The sequence below is a fragment of the Solea solea genome, chromosome 15 (assembly GCF_958295425.1).
Source record: "Solea solea chromosome 15, fSolSol10.1, whole genome shotgun sequence".
Classification (NCBI taxonomy): Eukaryota; Metazoa; Chordata; class Actinopteri; order Pleuronectiformes; family Soleidae; genus Solea; species Solea solea.
The window spans coordinates 16,870,725-16,891,690 of record NC_081148.1 but is presented as its reverse complement, the minus strand read 5'-3'; the positions used below and the strand labels follow the sequence as shown (position 1 = coordinate 16,891,690).

The 20,966-nt window shown below is 39.3% G+C and overlaps 1 protein-coding gene across 2 annotated transcripts in view; it reads right to left on the bottom strand.

The window, feature by feature from the left end:
• Positions 1-20,966, bottom strand: part of slc35f3b (solute carrier family 35 member F3b) — a 47,429-nt gene that overhangs the window by 21,018 nt on the left and 5,445 nt on the right. Inside the window, exon 1 of one of the 2 annotated variants that reach the window (XM_058651704.1) lies at positions 1,025-1,295. The exons of the other annotated variant lie outside the window; for it this stretch is intronic. Within the exon in view, the coding sequence (XP_058507687.1) occupies positions 1,025-1,100 (76 nt within the window). The 5' untranslated portion in view covers positions 1,101-1,295. Of the gene's footprint in view, positions 1-1,024; positions 1,296-20,966 lie in introns of those variants that run through there. 2 annotated transcript variants of the gene reach the window in all.

Sequence of the window (20,966 nt, the reverse complement as noted above, 5' to 3'; positions counted from 1 at the left end):
ATATATATTTATATATATATATATATATATATATATATATATATATGCATATGCATATGCATATACTAGGATGAGGAGGAGTTTTCCCTTAAAGGTGTCAGCAGGAAACCTAATAATTGCGACTCAAATCAGGGAGACCCCTGCGTGTAATGATGTCTCTGGAGGACAGAGACTGAACAAGAGTCACTTACAGAAGACACAACTGAAAACTGAGTGATGGGTTCATGTCCTAGCTGCTCCATGGTGTGACGTAAGCTGTGACTTACAGTAATAGTATGATGTATAGCTATGGATGAGGTGTTGTGTGTCTGTGTGTGTGTGTGTGTGTGTGGGGTGGTGGGGGGGAAGGGGATCCCTGCATCTCTGCTGCAGTAACAACTTCGGAGCCTCTTCTTGGAGGAGAGAAAATAAATAAATGTAATGTTTGATTGAAACACTGGTTTAGCTACACTGCTGTTATTATATTCTATTATTAAATAAATGGAAATGCATGTATATCAGGCAGGCGTGAGTCTGTTTTCTATAAATCTTTACATCGTAGATAAATAAATTACTGCTTCTTATAGTTTTTTATGATGACATAACAATAAAGATATATTCTCTATCAGTACAATCAAAAATATGGTAATAACAGTAATCAATTTGTAACAGGGAGGTAATAGTATGGTAATAATTTCCAGTTTGGTGATTTAAAAAAAAAAAACAGCAATAGTGAAGGCATTAGTAAATAACATTATTAAACGAATGAATCACGCATGCATACATTTTGCATTAACGTTGCATCATAGCTGTTTGAATGTGGAGTTACGCGCGTGCGTCCGTGCGTTATGTTGCTCGCAGAGAAAGATTTTTCCAAAGTTGATCCCTCTGTCTCACACAGGGAGAGCAGCCAGGAATTAGTCACGGGGAATATTTCAGTTGTGATCCTAACGCGGACGGAGAATTCTTCAAATCTAGACTCCCACAGTGGCACAACAGGCGTCTCCACTGTGTCACTGTGTGGAAATGATGAACTCTTCCTTACCTTCCACTTTGGTGAGGGTGAGCACCGGACTGTTACATGCGGAGAGCGGGGCGACCCGTGCGGAGTGTTTCTTCATACTGATAATGATGAGGGGGATGATGATGATGATGAGCTCGGATGGGCTGAGCTCTGAGCCGCTGCGACTACATCCCTGAAGCTGGTTTTGGTGCAGACACACCAGACCTCCTGATGGGACCCTTGGTGTTTCTAGAGCTGCTCTCCTGCGCTCTCCTTGAATCCATCCAACTCTCTCTTCTCCTCTCACTCTCTCCCTCTCTCTCTCACACGCTCTCTCTCTCTCTCTCTCTCTCTCACACACGCTCTCTTTTTCGTTTCCCCCCACCCCCTTCCTGCTCCACGCACCTTCCCTCCCCAAATCTGCTGTAACCAAGGCGTCCTAATGTCTCTGTGCTCACGTACAGTTTCACAATTGCTGCAATTCGTCGCTGCAATACATCTGTCCCCCCCCCCCCCCCCCCACAGCATCACAACCACCTCCCACCATCCACTCCCCCCCTCCTGTCCTGAAGCAGTCTTTCTTCTGTGGTTCCTCCTGAAGCTCCGCATGGGACTGGACTGAACTGGACTGGACACTGATCCAGTCACAGATATGATGGGACCGATGCAACTGAGGCACATACATACCACAATTGGAGCGGTTTCTGTAGTGAAGTACTATTATTATTATTATTATTTTAAATGGAATGGACTGAAATCCTCAAAAAATGCCCATTTTTGTTGTGTGAACAGTAACTATATATTAATTTCTGTATTTGGTCATCGGTTCACATTATATTTTGCCCCGTGCCTCTAAGCTGCATGTTGCGTTTAATAAAAGACGGACTGATGATGTATTGGTCCCTGGTGGTATTCCCTTACTGGTCGTAATAATAATAACAACACAATAAACATTCATGACACAACAGCACTTTATTAGGTACAGAAGACACCTAATAAAGTGGCAGGAGAGGCTCCCAGTGATGTGATCTTCTGTTGCTGTGCATGCAGCGATGAATTCAGCATGCCTTGGTTACTGTATGGCCTTTCTGTCATCTCAATCCATGTCTGGTCATTCTCCTCTGACCTCTGCCATCAACAAGGCATTTTTTGTCCAGAGAACCCCTCTCTTCTCGAATCATTGTCTGTAAACTCTGTAGAGATGTTTATGGGTGAAAATCGTTGTAGATCATCAGTTTCTGTGATTCTCAGGCATTCAAATGCACTTAAATCACATTTCTGTCTGTCTCTGATGCTCAGTTTGATGTGTTCGATGGATTGACTTGCTACTGGACGTGATTGGCTTATTTTTCTTATTTTGCATTAATGAATAGTTGAACAGGTGTTTACGTGTATATACTGGGGGTATAGCCATTCTAAAGTGTACATTACTTACTGTTCTGTGTTCTCATAATGGCTCTGGTAACATATTCAGCCTCTTCTGAGTTTGCTGAACACATTGTTGAGTTTTCCTCGACTCCCCTTTTTGTCAGCGCTCGTTTTGCCAACAACAAAAACAGTTTGTCAAAGCCGATGCCACAAACTGAGAGTTTCACATTGGGGTTTTAATATGAGAGCCATCCAACATGTGTCGCTGAAATTGTGCCTCATGCAATTTTTGTGCAGCTTAATCATATTGATTCCATTTGTCATTCGTGATTTACTCCTGGGAAGTCGTTGTACACAAACAGATAATAGAGCACAGGAAAACCAATCACTGTCTGTGGTAGAAATTGAAAAGCCCAGTATTGATCTAAAAATGCCTCCACTGTCCCCATGACCTGGCTATAATGTATTTAAAGACACAAGCGTGTGTGTCTGCAGCTCTCTACGTGTGTGTGTGTGTGTGTGTGTGTGTAAAAGCCTTAGAGTATAAGCATGCCTAAAGGAAACGGCTCTGAATAATTCACTACTTAGACTCTATCTCACGCTCAGACAAGAATCCCCTGCCCAGCCTTTAACTAGGACAGGGAGCCCTAAAAACACACTCCAACGTCCCCTCAGCTACAAAACTCACTCAAGTACAAGAAAGCCACAGCGAATGAAGATCAGTGCAGGCTGTTGGATGGATTCACATCAACATGTCACCTCTGAAGTCCACATTCATGTTTGTGTGCGTGTGAGTTCCGCCCGGGCACTGACAGCTGTCTGACTCCATGAACCAGTGTTGTCAGTTTTCAGGAGCCTAACATGGACATACTGCAGTGTGTATGTGTTTGAGTGTGTGTGTGCTTGTATTTGTGAGGGCCAAAGAGGACATTTTAGCCGGTCCTCACATGTTTAAAGAGCTTTTGGATGATTAAGACCTGGATTTAGGGTTAGGATTAGGCACATAGGTGTGATGGTTAAGGTTAGGTTAAGGGGGATGCTTTATGTCATTGAAGGTCCTAACTATGAATGCTGCACAAACGTGTGTACTCTGTTACCTCTTTAAGACCTTTTCTGGCATAAACATTGACCTTGTCAGGACTAGAAGTCCTCATGGAGACAAAAACCTGGTCCTAATGAGGCAGAACCTCATTAATGTGATTTGACATAGAGTGCATATGATTTATTCTTCAACTATGGTCCATTTTGGTTTGGAAATGTTTTAGAATCTAATCTAAATCTAAATCTTTAAGAAAATTTCAACCTTTAAGAAAATATTTTGACATAATTTACTTCTTTATTGTGTGTTGTGATAAAGTTATTTAAATAATATATAATAGTTGCCATTTTAATCTAACATTCAGAGGAAAGCGTCATATCCATCCATTTATTTTCAGTATATATTTATAGTATAGTATAGTATAGTATAATACAGTATACTATAATGGTGTAAATATGTGTACCGATAACTGCTGATACTTTCTTTCTTTCTTTCTTACTTTCTTACCTTCTTTCTTTCTTTCTGTCCGACTGTCTTAATAACAGTCAGAGGGCATCCAGTATGATTTTAATTTTTTCAATTTTAAATAATAGTTAAAAAATAAATAAAAAGAGCAGTAGAAATAGGAGGGGTCGGAAAGAGATCATTAAAAGATCCCTGCCAGTGACTCATAGACTTTTATCTGTGAACGTGGAGGAGGATCAAACCAGTCCATGCTCTATAAGGAACATTCACATTCACTGTGGGTCGACATGCATAAGCATGTATGAGGCATAATAAACACACACACACACTCTCTCTTTCTCTGCAGACACTGATGGACGAACATCCGAGAAGACTGGTAATTATTCCTCCATGTACAGTTTAATGTTTAATGTGTTCTAAAACTGAGGTTTGTAGTTTTGTTAAATTTGAAATATGAAAAAAATATAAATAAAACACAAAGACACTGTGATAAAAAAAGGGATTTAGACACAAGAGAAAGGGACAAATACCTGGCAGAAATGTTTTTGTTCCTATACAGAAAAGCTGTAAGATTTCAGTGTGAAGCTGATCTCCCAGGGAGAGGGAAGCACAATGCGGCATTGCAGACACTTTTTGAAGCATTTATATTAAGGGTTTACAGATGAAATTGCATTTAATTAGTCATTTTTAAATAAATATAAAATAATTATCAAATCCAATTATTTTAGTACCAGACTGATACCGAAACAGAGAATCATTATGGACTCAACACTAAAAAGAAATTGGGAATGTGTTTCAACATGAAATAACTCTTTTTTTTATATAACACAACCATGTTTTGATATAATATAATATACTGTCTCATTGTTTATAATTTCAATTGAAAATCCCTGCAAAAAGTATTTCAGTTAAAACAAAGTATAACATTACACATTGGGCTTAATTTTACCAAGATTAAAGTCCAAAGTTGCATCTACATCCTGTCCGACGCCTCTCAAAATTATAGGCTACAATTTTTGGTGACTAATTCTACAGGACAGGATGGTGAGATGGAAAATGAGTTGGCCTGAAAATCAGTTTCAGTGATTATGCATAAATGCACTTAAGCTGCAAATCACACTGCACAGGTCACTTGATAGTGCAAGATGATGGATCTGCAGTGCTAGAAGGTGTGTAAAAGTAAATGTTTTCCTACTATTTGATCTAAATTCACCAGTGATGCCAATGTGGGTAAACACGCCAGGCTTAATTTACGCTTGGCACAGATTCACGGCACTCGAAGGTGCCATAACATTAACACCTTAGTTTTTGGCATTTAGTGCGCAGCCTATTTCAGTGCAAGACAAATCAATGTGTAACAGCTCTTTAGAACTAGCTATACTTATCCAAAATTAAAGAAGCCAGTAGAAAAATACAGCCAAGGCCATAATATCACGAGAGCAGGCCAGAAAGTAAATAATCTTTCTTTGCCCTTGACATTGCAAAATTCTGATTTATTCACCAACATTCTGTGTTCAAAACGGACACAAACCAAAAGGCAATCACACACGTTTTGAAATTTCCGTGTTCTTCCTCCCACGGTCCAAAAACATGCAGAGGATGATTGAACACTTTAAATTGCCCGTCAGTTGTGAATGTGAGAGTGAATGGTTGTTTGTCTCTGTGTGTTGGCTCTGTGATGGACTGGCAACCTGTCCGGGGTGTCAGATGGGATCGGCTCCAGTGAGTCGCAGCCCTCGTGTGGAGGATAAAGCGGTAGACATTGGACGGATGCAGTAGGAATGTTTTTAAATTTGCAAAAGATATTAATGATCGCCTAAGGAAAGAAATGCTTCAGAAATTTGGTAGCGTTGTCTCGCGAACTGGACGCAAATTTTGCTTAAGCGTCTCAAGTTGGAGGCTTCTGAAACATACAGCAAAAAATGTAAAAATCACAAGGTCATTGGTGATCCTATAAAGCAGAGGCTTAAAACTCATGGCCCCCCCAATCAATTTCATGCGGCCCTCCACTTAATATCAAACTATAATGACTTATTTCTGTTTTTCCCTTTCCCCTCCTGTTATATGTCTGTCTGTCTGTTTTCTGCATGAGTGTGTGTGTTTGTGGGTGTGTCTGCTTGTATTTTCCCCTGCAGGCTGGCCAGAGAAACCCCTTTACCTGGTTTCCCTCCAACTCACCTGCTGCAGATTACTCTGATTGCCACCACTCACTCACTCCTGTTTGAAAGCCTGGAGCAGCTCACCAGTATGCGCCAGACTATTTTGTCTTCCTACCAGAAATATTCAGCCTTCATGCTTGCCCTCTCAGCCACGGTAACTATTTTTGCATTTAATTTTTTCCAGAATCACCTGTCCTTTTTGTCCCTGCCTGCTGCTTTTGATTTTGTTGTTTACCCAGCCTTGCTGTTGACTATTTGTTGACTTTGTCACTTTTTGAAATTAAGCCTTTAACATCTAAGCCTCAAAACACCTGTCTGGAGTTTGTTTTGCTTATTTTAACCATAAAATGACCAGAAAAGTGCATTTGCCCATTTTTCCAGGTAACTTTCAATATCTGAATGAAGAAAAACAAAAGGTTTTATTTAAAAAAAAAAAAAAAAAAAAACCCCACTGTAGTTGTTACACCAGATTTTGCATGTTAAAATTTGAACAGTATAAAACATTTAAAATAACATTTGTCTTTCTTTGTCTCAATGTCCAAAAACAGGCCAAAAACTGGAAACTATGTACAGGCGTTTTTCCAACTCTCTCCTCTCTGGTGACTAAGACTCTGATTCGCCGGCTTCCTGAAACAGTGTGAGTGAAATTACTGTAATAACAACATGTTGGCTTTGACGTTCAACTTCTCAGCTTTCAGAAACTGGAATTTTTCCTATAGCACAAACCGTCGTATAATTACAGTAACGCAAAATGCGAGTCGTCTGTGATGCGGTGTTAAAGGGTTAAATAATTTTTTTGATTTTACTTTCAACTAAGTCTTTGTGCCTGACGCCTAGCGGCAGCTTAACCCACTCAGTTTGCATCACACACTTATTTTTATTGCGAACATTCATTGTTCCATATCAAAACAGGCACTTTTATTTTGACATTCTATGCAATATTGTAATGAAAACCATTATTTCCAGACAAGATACTGAGTGGCTCTCAGTTCATTTGAGTTTGAGACTCCTGCCATAAAGTGTAAACATACTTTCTAAACATCAACTATCACTAATTTGTTTTCATACGCATTCACACCGGCACGGCCATCCGGAGCAACGCCGGGTTACGTGTCTTGCTCATGGACATCGTCAGCATGAAGACTAGCACAGCCAGAAATCAAACCCACAACCTTCTAATTGAAAGATGATTCGCTCTACCACTGAGCTACTGTCGCTGTAGTTTATTTTCAACTTTTGCACATTGATCAAATCAAAATTAAATGTTGCAAAATGGAATATGCCACTTTTTCTTTGTCTTACCATGGATTTCAGTGATTAAAAGCCACTCTTTCATCTTCTCTGAGCCATCTCTACCCCACCATTGAATTACAGGTCACTTCAGGCTCCTACTTAGCATGGATAACAGGTAGTGCTTCTGTAAACATCAGAGCTGATAAAACTGAAGGGGAGTCTGTCTCGGAGCCCTCACACTTAAGCACAGCAGCCCTCAGGGCGTGAGAAAAAGGAACAAGGGAAGCCTGAGCTCTTAAACAACAGCGCGTTTGAAACCGCAGAAAGGTCAAGTCAAATTAACTTCCCCTCTTTCAGAGCAGACACAGCTCATCTGTGAGGGTAAGAAGCTGTCAAGGTGCTGCAACTGACAACACTTTTTTAGAATAATGGCCTCAGCAGGAAATCCTGTGGAATAGGAGGGAGAAAGTCGTTGCCAAAAACTTTAGTAACGTTGTAGAGATACACTTGCACTGATTTTTCAAGTATGCTTAAAACATGCTAGAATGCTACTCTAACTCTGTTTAAACAGTGCACACTTATATATAAATATAGTCCGATGGGTTTTGTATTCAGTGTTCTTTTTCAAATCAATACCCTGTTTGGAGATATCAATACCGCTATTTGTTCTAATATAGCTCCTCTGCAGGAAAAAGAGTAGCATGAAATTATATGATTAGCATTATTAATCAACTCCAAGGACCTGCGTTTAATCTCGGCATATTGATGTTGCTGTCCACAGGGGTTTATAGTTTGATACAGCTAAACAAATACAGTAGTAGCCTCTTTTTCAGTTTTTATTATGGAAAATAATCAGTTACCATAAGTGCAGGTAAGGATTCTGGTAAGAGGACACACTGAGCTACACTGGCAGCCACTTCAGAATAATGTCAGACTTATCTTAATTACAACCGTGGCTAATAAACTCCAGCAGCATTTATTAAATGCTGTCAACTTTCAATACCTCATGATTGCCCTTATAATCACTTTCTGCCCCAGTGGCCCTCGCTTAATCAGGAAGAGTGACTCTCCAATAAATTTACATCCCACTAGAGGAATCAGCTGCAGCAGCACATTTCTCTCCTCCAACTAAGGTTGTTGCTGAGCTAAAACATGTGATCTGAGAAAGTTTGTGTGTGTGTTGCAGGCTGGGTGGGCCCAGAGGTTTTGGTCCAGTACAAGGACTCTGCACACTGTAGAGTATATAATCTGTGCATTAGATTAGATCGACAAAGATACGCTCCCTGAAGTTGTTTTACAGTGATAGCTGAGACAAATGAAAGGTCAGACAGACTCAGACCAAGACACACACACACACACTGGAATTAAGTTTATGCTAAATATCGATCCTATCAGATTTGCTTCATATGGACTTTAACCTGAGCTTTATTAAATAACACATACAAAAAACATTTATAAAAGGTGTATCTCTTGGAAATGTGAACAAAATGGCAGTAAAATAGGTCATAATGGTTTCTTATGTTTAAAAATGGGTCCCCATAAACGGCAGAAAAAGCATTGCAGATGCTGTACTACATGATCTATAAGCACTTTGGTCTGCATCATTTACTTTACACATACATGCATGTTAATGAATCCAGCTCGATCACTTAGTTGCATACCTCCATGTTTGGACGTAGCCAGTACAGTTTTGGCTTTTTTCCTCCTGATGAAGGAAATAAAAGTGATCAGAAGGAGAAGGGGTGGCGTTTTGTAACAGAAGTTAACAACATGTTTCATCCTATATATTGTTATATTTGAAATGGTACACTTAAGCTACTTAACTATACTACAGGAACTGGTCCTTGCACCCCAGCTGCTGGTTGAAGAAAGTATTTTCCTGGAGATGAAGTAAATCTACAGAGAAAGATATATTCTGATGAATGACACTTGCGCCCTCTGTTGTCAAGTTACAGTATGACCATTCAGGATTCACTGTAGAGGTAAATGCAGCCTGAATAACCTTATGTACAACCTATTTAATATTCTGCTTTGTAAATTTGACTTTCATTTTGCAAGCATCCAGAGTTTTAATTTACTTTTAATGCATTCCAGCCGTCCATGGTTCCAGCCGGCTTATCTTTAAACTGCACTCATCTCGCTGTGCTCCACATTATTCAAATTGTTCTTAATTGCTGTAATTATGGGGCAGCATTTCCAAAAGCTTCTCCCCCTGCCTCTTGCATTTATAACAGGCTATTAAAGTGTGGGCATTTAGGAGATATCTTTTTTTTTTTTGTCCAAGATCCATAAAGTATGTGACAAATATGGATAAAATAATTTGTGTATTTATGAAGCTGTTGAATAACTAGATTCTGATCCAAAAGAAATTGGAAATACAAGATAGATCATACACGTAAAACTTGATTCATTCAATGCCATTTACCAATATATCTGTGACGACCAATGTCCTAACACTGCAGGGCTTCCATTGTGCCTGTAGGGGTCACTGTGACCACATGAACTTAGTGATACAGATTTGACAGGAACACGTTTATTTATCCATCTGTGGGTTAGCTTTGGAGAAAAAAAAAAAGTGGGCCAGTAGTGATGAAGAGGTGATGATGATGTGACCCACATACACAGAAGTAGGACACAAGCATGAGCAGGACAATGAAGTAAAATAGGCATGCACAATGACACAACGAGGCCTCAGATAAACACACATCTGCAACACACAACCAAGTACGTACTTATACGCAAAGATGAAAAATAGTATCAGACATGATGGTGGCTTTCACTTCTGTCTTTCTTGTCCTTTTAAGGGACACTGTTAGAGCTTGGTCTCCTTTCAAACCTTGCATCTTCTTTTAAAGTTGCAACCTTCATTGTAAAGGACACAAGAGTCCAGAATAACCCAGATTTGTATTTGAAGCCATGATGTAGTTTCCAAAAATGCAACTCAATCATTCAAAGTAGAACCAATAAGACCGCTACACAGGGCAGGCAAGCAAAGGTTGACCACAAGTTTTAAAAGCTCTGCTTATTTGGCAAATGAACAAAGACAAAGAACTATCATTTACGATAGTATAGGTGGGGTGCTCGAAACTATATTTAACATATAAAGCTGATGCTTGTGATTTGTTGTTCTATTTGGTAATTGCTCTATTATTATTATTATTATTATTATTATTATTAATAATAATAATAATAATAATAATAATAATAATAATAATACATGTGGCTACATGTGGTTCTTGTATCTTAAATCAGAACAGCAAGAAGCATACGGGTCAGATACACTGGTGCAAGTGCAGCACCAAAAAGCTTAATGTTTAAATAGTGTACTTTTGTTTGTTGATGCACAATGAGTTGCTATATGTCTTTGTAGTGATTAAAGTAATTTAAGTAATTTACCTCTTCCTTAGGATGTTTAAACATTATTTTGTTTATGTATCTGACACAAATGTACAGTATAACAGTGCGAGGCAGCTTTGAGCTTTCATAGAGCCACTGGTGCAATGCAGGTTATGTCCAGGCAGTTAGCAAAGATGAATTAACATGAATAGCAACTGGCAGTGCAATCCCTCGAGCTATAAACTTTTTCTTCTTCTGTAATTGGGTTGAGGCACTGAAAATCCGGGATGTTACTATTGATTAAAATGTATTTATGTTTGTGAAACGCAGGGGGAATGAACCTCTCACATTTGTTTAGAGACATCCTCACTAACTGCCAGGTTAGTCCTGTGAGCAACTGAAGAAAACATTAAAAATAAAAACATGTGGGCCTGACCCAGAGAAAGGAAATGAAGGATCTGTTGCCATATTTCACTCTACCCTACTCCTGCAGAAGCAGAATCTAGTCATTAGACCTTAAAGCTCTAGTGTGGAACCTCTATTACCCTCAGGGACGTATGAGTAATTACCAAAACAGTGAGGGTCTCTCTGAGAGAGAGGAGAGAGAAGTGATGCTGTCTTCTAAAGTGTTCCATGGTGATTCAAAAAGTTATCTGTTGTAAATCTTGCATTGAAGTCTGGAGCTGCATGGTGAGAGAAACAACAGCAGTTTTGATTGAACATGCAGGCACATATAGGCAGCGGTTCATGGAGCAGAGCACACATTTTTAATATTGAAGAAAAGAAGCCAAACATTGTGACTGTGATTAAAATATGACTGCAAAGATTTAAATGTAGTATTTAGATTTAACTATTGTAAGTTAAGAAATATTGCTGTAAAAAAGGGAAAAGTTCACTTTAAAAACATTTTTTGGAGCTAAATGTGGCAAAAATGATGTTATATTCAGCTTGAGCCACTTTACAAACGACACCTCATGTACACTTCCTTACACGTCGTTACTTTGGCATTACGCATAACTTTGCTTTAATCTAACTGAGGCTAAAATTTGGGAGTCTGAATTTCCTTTGTGGTAAATATTTCAGTGCCACAAGGAATAGGCTCAAAGACCAAGAAAGGAACCAGCAGTTCCTGCAGCAGTGACAATGTCTTTCTCATTAGGGAGGTAATCATTGAGATTCAGATCTTTTTTTGTCTTTGAAGTCTTTCGATTATCTGCCAGGCCCAGAGGGCTCGCTCTCAACAGCAATCAAACCGGTCACTGATCAGTAAACCTATCTTTCACATGACAGCAGGTGTTGGAGGCCCATCAAAAGAGCAGGAGCAGCAGGTGTGTGTGTGCTGTCAGTAGTGTAAAATTCACACTCTTGCTCTCCTCCATCTCCACTTATCAGCCTCAAACAGTAAGAGCACTCAGACAAATAGTGCACAGACCTAGCTGGACAGAAATAGAACTTGATGCCCTGGAGTTCCCAAATGCACAGCTTTGTATGCTCGTTACACACTTTATGGATTCTTCATCAGCCGTGCGACTGTATCGCCAAAACTGAGGCAATTTATCATTCCGGTGAGAGCAGTTCTCATGAGAGGGAAGTGTGTGTGGCTGTAGATAAGTGTGGTGCAAGTAACACAGGTGACAAATATCACCTGAAGTCCCGCTTCTCCACAGTAATTATCCAATATTCAGTAGAGACACAGGGTTTTGGCCAGGATATAAACTTAAACTTTACAACCTTAAAAAAAAACACTCTTCAATGATTAATTTTACTGATATTTACAGCAATCTAATGTACTCTTACTGTGATTCCGCCATTAACAGATCTTATCGAGTACTGCGGTTAACAGTGGACTGATGCATAGAGTGTGCACTTGGGCAAATGGGGGAGTTTGTGCATTCGCTTGATTTGAATAAGCATTTTGATTAAGTGCTTGTTCTGTACGTGTAGTGGGCTGAAAATTTGGACCAGTCAGCTCCCCGAGGGGGAGAAGAGAGATTCAAGCTTCCTGGCTCCTTCTGCCCTCCTCCAATGGCTGTCGGCTCTCATCCATATCCACAACCTCCTTAATTGCCTGATTTTCTGACCCACGTTGGTTACTTTGGACGATGGGGGCTGGGGGGTTATAATAATGACTTGCAATGACATGCATGGGGATATTTTGCTCCCTCGGCTGTCCCGACTCATACCAACAACACTGCTCTACTGAGTCCTCAAATTAAATGTACACATGTGGAAATCTGAACCAGAGATAATGTTAGGAAATCGCTATAGTGATAATTAACATTTCTGAAAACATTTGAGAGTGCTACTGCATGATATGACAGTGAAGTGCATATAAAAAGTGATTCTTATTCAAGGTTTAGAGAGTAGTAGGACACTGGGCAAGAATAGACATCTAAAAACATCTCTCCAAAGACGAGGAAAACTGTAACACGCATTTTGTGACAAGTTGTAATTAATAATGCAAATAATGATATTGAAATATAGCCTAACAACAGCCAGTAGAACTAAAACAACATGAAATATACAGTAAAATGATGCAGCATTTAAATGCAAAGGACAGCATTGCAGTAAAAGTGCAATTAATGGCGTTAAATTGACCTGTAAATTGTTATTTGTCTTTTATGTGTATATAATATACGGTATTTTGGGGCAGAATGTTGTTTAGTTATATATTTTGTTGATTTATTTAGCTCATTGTAAGAAACTACACTCGCATGTGAAACACTAACACAATGATATACTGCAGCCAGAGGCTTTGTGGGTAACCAGAAATGATCACACCTCTATAATGGCATCACCTGTTGATTGACAAATATATCAGTGAGTGGAAGGAAATCATATTTCCATAAAATATTATTACCTTTAAAGCATTTTCTCAGAAAATAAACAGTTAAAGCCAAAATACAAATAGACATGTCAGTACACGTCTATTAGCGAACACATAAATCACTCATTATCAGTTTCACATTGTTGCTGATATCATTGGCTCATGATACACTGAAAGAAGATAAATCATGTCTAGCTACAGATTTTTTTTTTTTTTTTTTTAGAGGACTCCATCCATCAAAAGTTAGAATATGCTTTTATCTCCTCAGGAATTTACTCCTGACACTTAGTGTTGGCTTTGAAAGACACAAGAAGGGGAACATGAAATATCTTTTAAGTCATGCCCTGCTCAGCAGAGGAGTTATGGTTCACTATTTATGAAATGCACCGTGCAGTGAGGAAACTGAAGAAACTGGTTAGTCATTAGCAGCACTCCTGTGAACTCGCCGATAATCCATGACAGAAAGATTGAGATTGCGAATTGTCAAAACGACGAAGAGCAAACGTGCCGTCACAGGTAAACAAATTGAATACATCTCAATTAGTCCCCCCCTTAACTGAATGAACTGCAAGTTCCTGTCTACATGAACCTCGGTCTAATGAACCCATGAGGAATAAGATCATAAAAAAGAGTGAAGATATTTCCCCTTTGAACAGCATTACACCGAAGGGATCAGCTGTCAAACATTCACCAATGATATTTTCTGTCGTGCAGAAAAAACAACTAACTGGCCTATGGCAGCGTGTACAGACTACACAGGCAGCAGAGGGGGGTCTCTATCATGTTGAAATCGATTCATCTATCTTTCCGTCATTGCTTTGTTGTTCCTCAAAGGCTCATCTTCTTTCGCTGACTGATCTGGATTTTTTTTGTGGCTGCAGTGACTTCTCTCTCTCTCGTGCACTATCAGCAACATCCTATCAGGAAACCCTTTACCTGCTGAAAGGAGCAGTTTGGTATTTTCAGCTTATTCACTGTCCTTTTCAGTGTGTGTCTTTACTATAAAGCAGCCATAAGCAACTATTTATCTTAGCTTCGCATAAAGAATACAAAAATAGGAAGCAGTTGTACAACTTGGACTGATGCTGTAAAGGCCCAGTGTGTAACATTTAGGTGGCTTTATTGGCAAAAACAAACCGTTTTATATATATATATATTTTACTTTATATGTGTATAATTTCTTTGAAATAACAATTGTTTGGATTTTGTAGCCTTTAGTGTAAGCCTTTCACCCTATATGACCATCAAGATAATCAGGCTGCACACATTTATATAGATTTCCAAGATAACTTTCGATATCTTGCAGTTATTCAACCTTTTTAGGAATAAGCTGATGTCACAAATGTGTGACGTGCTGGTGAATCTTGTCTGTGATTGGATGGTCGTTCCGCTAAAGTCCTGAGGGTAACCGTAATGACAAGTATATGTGCGCAAAGCTCTATTTTTCTGTTTTCCAGTATCCATCCATCCGTCTACCGCTTTATCCCCTTGAGGGTCGCGTGGGGTGATGTACCGATCTCAGCCGACATAGGGGGAAAGGCGGGGTCACACCCTGGACAGATCGCCAGTAGTTTTTGAATTTTCTAGATATCACAAACCGTCTAGGAGTTACAGTTATTAAGGATGACGGGAAGGGTTGATATGTAAGCAAGAAGGCCGCCATTTTGTGCCGTCATGTTTCTACAGCAGCACTTTGTTACAATCTGAAGTCTCACCATTAGAGGTCACTATGTCACATTGGATTTATAATTGGTGCAAATACTGGATTTTTGGAAAATGACAAGTTAAACTTCTGTAAACTGTATTAACAGCAACCTCTTGTTACTGAGCAGTTGAGAAATGTTCCAAATTAAAATGAAAGGTTTGTTATTTAGTCTTCGTGAGTTATAAATCAAATGCCTTTAAAACACACACTGCTTGAAACATTTTCACTGAAAATGCTAAGAATATTTCAACAAATAGGATGAAAAGTGTTAGTTTAAAAACTAATGATAGATAATTGCAAGTAAGACATAAAATAATGTTTATATCCCTGATTTTAGAAAGATGCAAAGAAATCCTCCAGTGCTTACACTGGGCACTGTGTCCTAGAGGCCTAACTGTGCTGTTTGTGTAGTACTGTAGTTTTTTCTAAAGGCTGCACCATGAACTGCCACCACACACACACACACACACACACACCCCTCCTCCACCATTAAAACATCCATGTGTAAAAGACTGCCTCTACAGTATATCAATTCTGCAACCATGGGTGATACGTGATTTAAACTCTGACAAAGACTAGACTAAATGAGACTTTCCTCTGAACACATGCATGACTGCTCTTTTTCTTTTCCCCATTCATTAGACAATAGAAACCAAGTCTCATAAAATGTGAAGCTCACTTGATTTTTTTTTTTTTTTTTTTTTTTTTTGCTGCAGCAGTGACAGTTCAATGTTGACACGTTTTTCTCTTTTCAAAATAGTTTTTACACTGAAATGGAAAAGTGATTAAGACGGAGTAAAATAAACAAGGTCAGAGAGGGTGCGACTGGAATGGGCTTAGGTTCAGGAGTATGTATGCTGGTAGATGGGTTGATAGATGGGACGGTAGTTCCTCACCCTGTTGCACATACAGTCACGCATACAGAGTATAAGAAATGCCAGTCTGACAAATAAAAGCAGACTATGAGTGTGCAAAATAAAAGGTAACATGAGCAGATGTTGCAGGGCTGCGCAGGGGTAAAAAGAGGATGAAAGTACACTTTAAAGTTTAAAATAATTTTTTGTGGAACTGGCCCAGTGTCAGTGGGCCAGTGTGTCATTGTTTTACATGAATGTTAAAAATTAAAAATGCATCCTCATTATAGGCACAAACATCTGCAGAATGCATGATGATAATTTTCACTTACACTTAACTTAAAGTGCGTGTAAAGCAAGTGAAGAGATTTTCCTCTTCATACATTATTTAGAAAATTGTGGCTGAGAATATGTAAAAAAATAAAAATACAACTGTGCAGTAAAGAATTATGAAGACTATTTCTCTGCAGTGTTCTGTTGTCACAATATAAAATCCAGCACCTTGCTTTATTAGCTCCTATACACCACCTTTGGTGTGTAGCTGGATGATACGTCTTTGTCCCTCGACAAAAACACATAGAAAAGCTCTGCCGTTTTTGTTTTTAATTGCTTAAGATGAGGAAATAAGGTACAGAAGAAGAGCAGACTCCTGCTGCAGGTGCACTCACAGAGGAAGGGAGATAGAGAGGGCAGGACTGTAGCTAAACCAGCTCTGTGTTTGTATACATTAATGCAAGTTTAGTAATCATTCAGATTTGGCACGGTGGTTAGTAACGCATTTTTCTGTGGGGTAACAATCACCATAAATACAGTTCATAATCAGCTGGGACTTGTAAAATACAAAATGTCCATTTGATTCTGTGGAGGAACGTTTGCTGATTATTTGTTTCCCCTCATTAATAAATATGAATTAACACTGGAAGAATTAGTCACCCGTGTGTTAACTGTCTACATACGGACAACATGAGTCACTCATGCTGATGTTGGCGAGTGGTTGGCCTTTGAGGGGGTGGAGTCTATGCTGTAAATTTGCTCACATATGTTTCGTGTCTTATGCTTTAATTTGTCGGTGAAGTGCTATTTTGCTCATTTTGATTGCGATTGTGTGATGTGACTACTTTGGCATTTCTATTTACTGAAGTACGACCGTGTGACAACCTTGTGTATGTGATATATCACTGTACTCGGGGGGGCTATACTGGGCAGATACATGAGGCACAGTGCTTATCTTGTTTATTATGAATTCCACTCAAGCCTCTTGTAGGATGCATGACTAAGGCCTGTGGTGTCAGACTCTGATCAGACCTGTATTCAGTGAGAAGGTCAGCTGTCGGTCACAAAGCAAGGCAAGCACCAGCCATGCATATTATCCAAGGAATATAGAATATTATGTGCGATATTACAGTATGTCAATACAGGAAGATAATGTATGCTGCGAAGATCTGTGCCGCAGGTGCACCCATGGCAATTTGTGGGAATAATACACAACTGATTATATGGACATCCTGGGGGGTTGTGTTTTATAGGTCACATATTCAGGCTTTAAAAAAAGTAATTTTTTTCGTCTTATGTGTTGTTGAGTCAAAGTTATGATTCATTTTATATCGCATTTTTAGTTGTGAAATAAAGTAGCAATAATTCTACAAAATAGACCGTTATTCCTTTATTCTTGTTCATAAAAACGAGCCAAGTGAAGTTTGAACTGTGACATATTAGCAAATTTCACAAATTCAATCTGGTTTTTTATATATAGTTGGTGAAAATGGTCTAGGTTGTGCTGGGGAAAAAAGGATATAAGACACCCTCTGTATATATTGTACGTTTAAACAGTAATGGAAAAAAGGTTAATGTGGGAAATGCAAATCTGGCAGGGAAGGTAAATGAAGCTGAGATTTTCTTAGTTCGATATGATTGACATTTTTAATATTGTTGGGGATGGAGGGATGAGATAGCAGTGTCCAACTTTTTACAACAAAATCAGCTCCGTTTCAATGCACTGTTGATAGAACTGCCTCTTGTTTCTTTTTATTCTGCTACACTTTCAGTCTTGACACTCTTTCTTCTGTTACATTAATTATGTCTGGACTTGTTTTCACTGCTCAGAAGAACAAATAAACACAAGATTATAATTTAAATCCGACACTTTGAAAGCTTGTCTTTTGCTTCATGTGATTCCTATACTCACCCTCTCTCCTAACACAAGATGTCCATCTAATTACTTGCACAAACTCCAATTACATTTCACTCTTTTATATATTTTATAAGAACCACTCTTCTGTGGCCAACACAGACAGTGATGCACTGTCTGTGTTGGCCACAACAGACCCTGGATTAATTACGCTGAGGTAGGAGTCATCACTTCACAACTTCTAATTAACAGCAGATAAAGGGGTGAAAGAGAGAGAGAGTGAGAGAGAGAAAGAAAGGGAGGATGACAGTGAGGCAGGATTTGACATTAAATTGGCAGGATTTCCATTACAAGCAAGAGTGAGCACAAGGAACAAAGCACCACAGATGTAATTCAGCGAGCAGGGCTGTCTTTGGGATTCATTCTGAGACACAAAAGCACTAACAATGCTGGGTTGAGGCAACTCAATGTTTTAGATATTAGGGAATTGATTCTCTAGGGGTTACATGTGCAATATTTAATATACTGCTCTGCCTTAAACTAAATCTCTCCCACATGCCTGTCAGACTCATTGAATCTGCAATCTAATTTGGTCATCTGCATCCACTCTCCACCACTTTGGATTGAGACATGTGAGCAGCTGAAAGAGAAAAACCAGCAGCTTTTCTTTTTCTTTGAAGTGACATAGCTGATTTCGCAGATTCCACAGCCCGGTGGGCACATGCAATAATTTCAGAAGCAGGTGTGTGTGATGATCTGTTAAATTATAGATGTGATGTTACACAACTGAAGCTGCCTCTTCTGTATCAGAGATTCTTTAAAAAAACAACTTACAAATACACTTGTTCAGAGGAGCCCTGCTGGCAATTTCTCTACAGAACATTAAACCAGAACCACTCACCATAAACTGTGCTTCTGAACAAAATGGGGAAATTATTTAGGGACTTGTTGTTGTTGCCACGTGCTGTTCAGAAACGTACATAATCCTCAATTCATTTTTGAACCAATTTAATGATGTTTATCTGTCAACTGGATCCCAAATATGCCTGGTACTTGAATCCATTCTTCAAGTGTGTATTTGGCTTTTAATCAGGACAAGGTCACTACTCATGACTATACGCTTGTTCCTTTTCAACACTAATTTTCCTCATTCCCTTTGGTGAATCCATGGCTATTGATATATAAATACCCACAATTGAAAAAGGGACTGCATGTAATCTCATAAATATGCAGTCCAACCCACTCACATGAAATATTAAATATATCATGATGTTCAGATCCTCTGGGTATATGTTTTTTTTTTTTTTTTTAGTATGTTGTGCATATCACAAAAACATGCAGCAGTGCTTTTTAAAAATGTATGTTCAAAGCAAGAACGGCAGCATAGAGACGGATCTCTGCAGGGTAATGACTTGTTTACCCACAGTTTGAAAAACTGTTGTCTGAGGCTGACTGTGCATGTGAGGAAGTAAACGTGCACAAATGAGAGTGTAACAGTGATTTACACGTCAGTAACGTAATCTTGATTACACAGCTGCTGACATGACGAGACTCATGCCTGTCCTGCTCGTGTAGGTGTTTTGGTTTTGAATTAAAAAGCTACAGATGTGGATTGGGATGGTTCTCACTTGCAGGCCACTACACAGTGTAGAGCCACTAAATCACTGTGATAACGTAACATTTTAAACGCTGCCGTCATATTGTGCACCATTCACTCGCTTAATTACTCCTCTTTCAGCTACTTGACATTACCCAGAGTACGTTTCCCACTTTTCCACAAAATTCTACATTACATGATATCGGGAAACAAATACTACCTCTACTACATGCACATATTTAGTAGAGTACAAATGTCTGGAGCAGAGAGTGACTTCACACACACATATCAGCCAGCTGTTCCATTCGAGTTCCACAGAAAATGCCGTGTGTAAATATGCTGCTTTCAACGGGAGTCGTTTCCCCGTGTTCATGAGACGAAACACAATTGGACACTTTCCTGTGATATTCGTGGCCTGTCGACACTTGAGTGATCTGAAAGCCCCAGGTCTTGGACGCTCTGTATACAATGTTAGAAGTACACAGTGAGACATGTAGTAGTGGCAGGCTCTGTAGTGGCAGAAAGTAGGTCGATGCGTCCAGCTGAAGTCCAAAAATAAAAGTAAAAGCTTGTTCTTGGGCTAAAAAGGGCTTCTGACATGGATATAGAAGGGCCCAGGCATGTGGGATGGTGGAAAGTTTAACCTAAAAAAAGTTATTTTATTGATCTGAGGAGTTTGCAGGCAAACTTTTTTCAAGCTAGACTTATTAGTGCAGTGAGTTGAGCTAGCGAGAATGTGCATATTCTTCTACTTCTCCTTAGTGCCAGCTGAGCATGCATATTCCTGTTTCCTTCAACTCCCACTGAGTTTAAAGGAATCATCCTACTCATCAGCCAAAGTTGGCCCATACCTTTTCCCCATCCCTTCCAGCTGTCGTGAATGTGTACCTGGGTACCTGTCTAGGCTCTCTCTCTCTCTCTCTCTCTCTCTCTCTCTCTCTCTCTCTCTCTCTCTCTCTCTCTCTCTCTCTCTCTCTCTCTCTCTCTCTCTCTCTCTCTCTCTCCAACCTGCTCACACCATGAGCTCAATCCTGAGCTCAAAATAGAATCCCATCTCATTTCTTGCCTTGTGCAACTCTAAATTTGCGACACAGGGGATGCTATATTTGTGATGGATACTGTGAGAAAGTTAAGAAAAGAACAAAGTCTGTTTGTCAGACGGATACTTGACAACTCTGGCGAGACTATTTAAGAGAAAAGATATTACAAATCTAAAAAGGGCAGAAGCTCTGAAGTGGCTATGTGCGGTGGCGACACCAGCATAACAGACAAC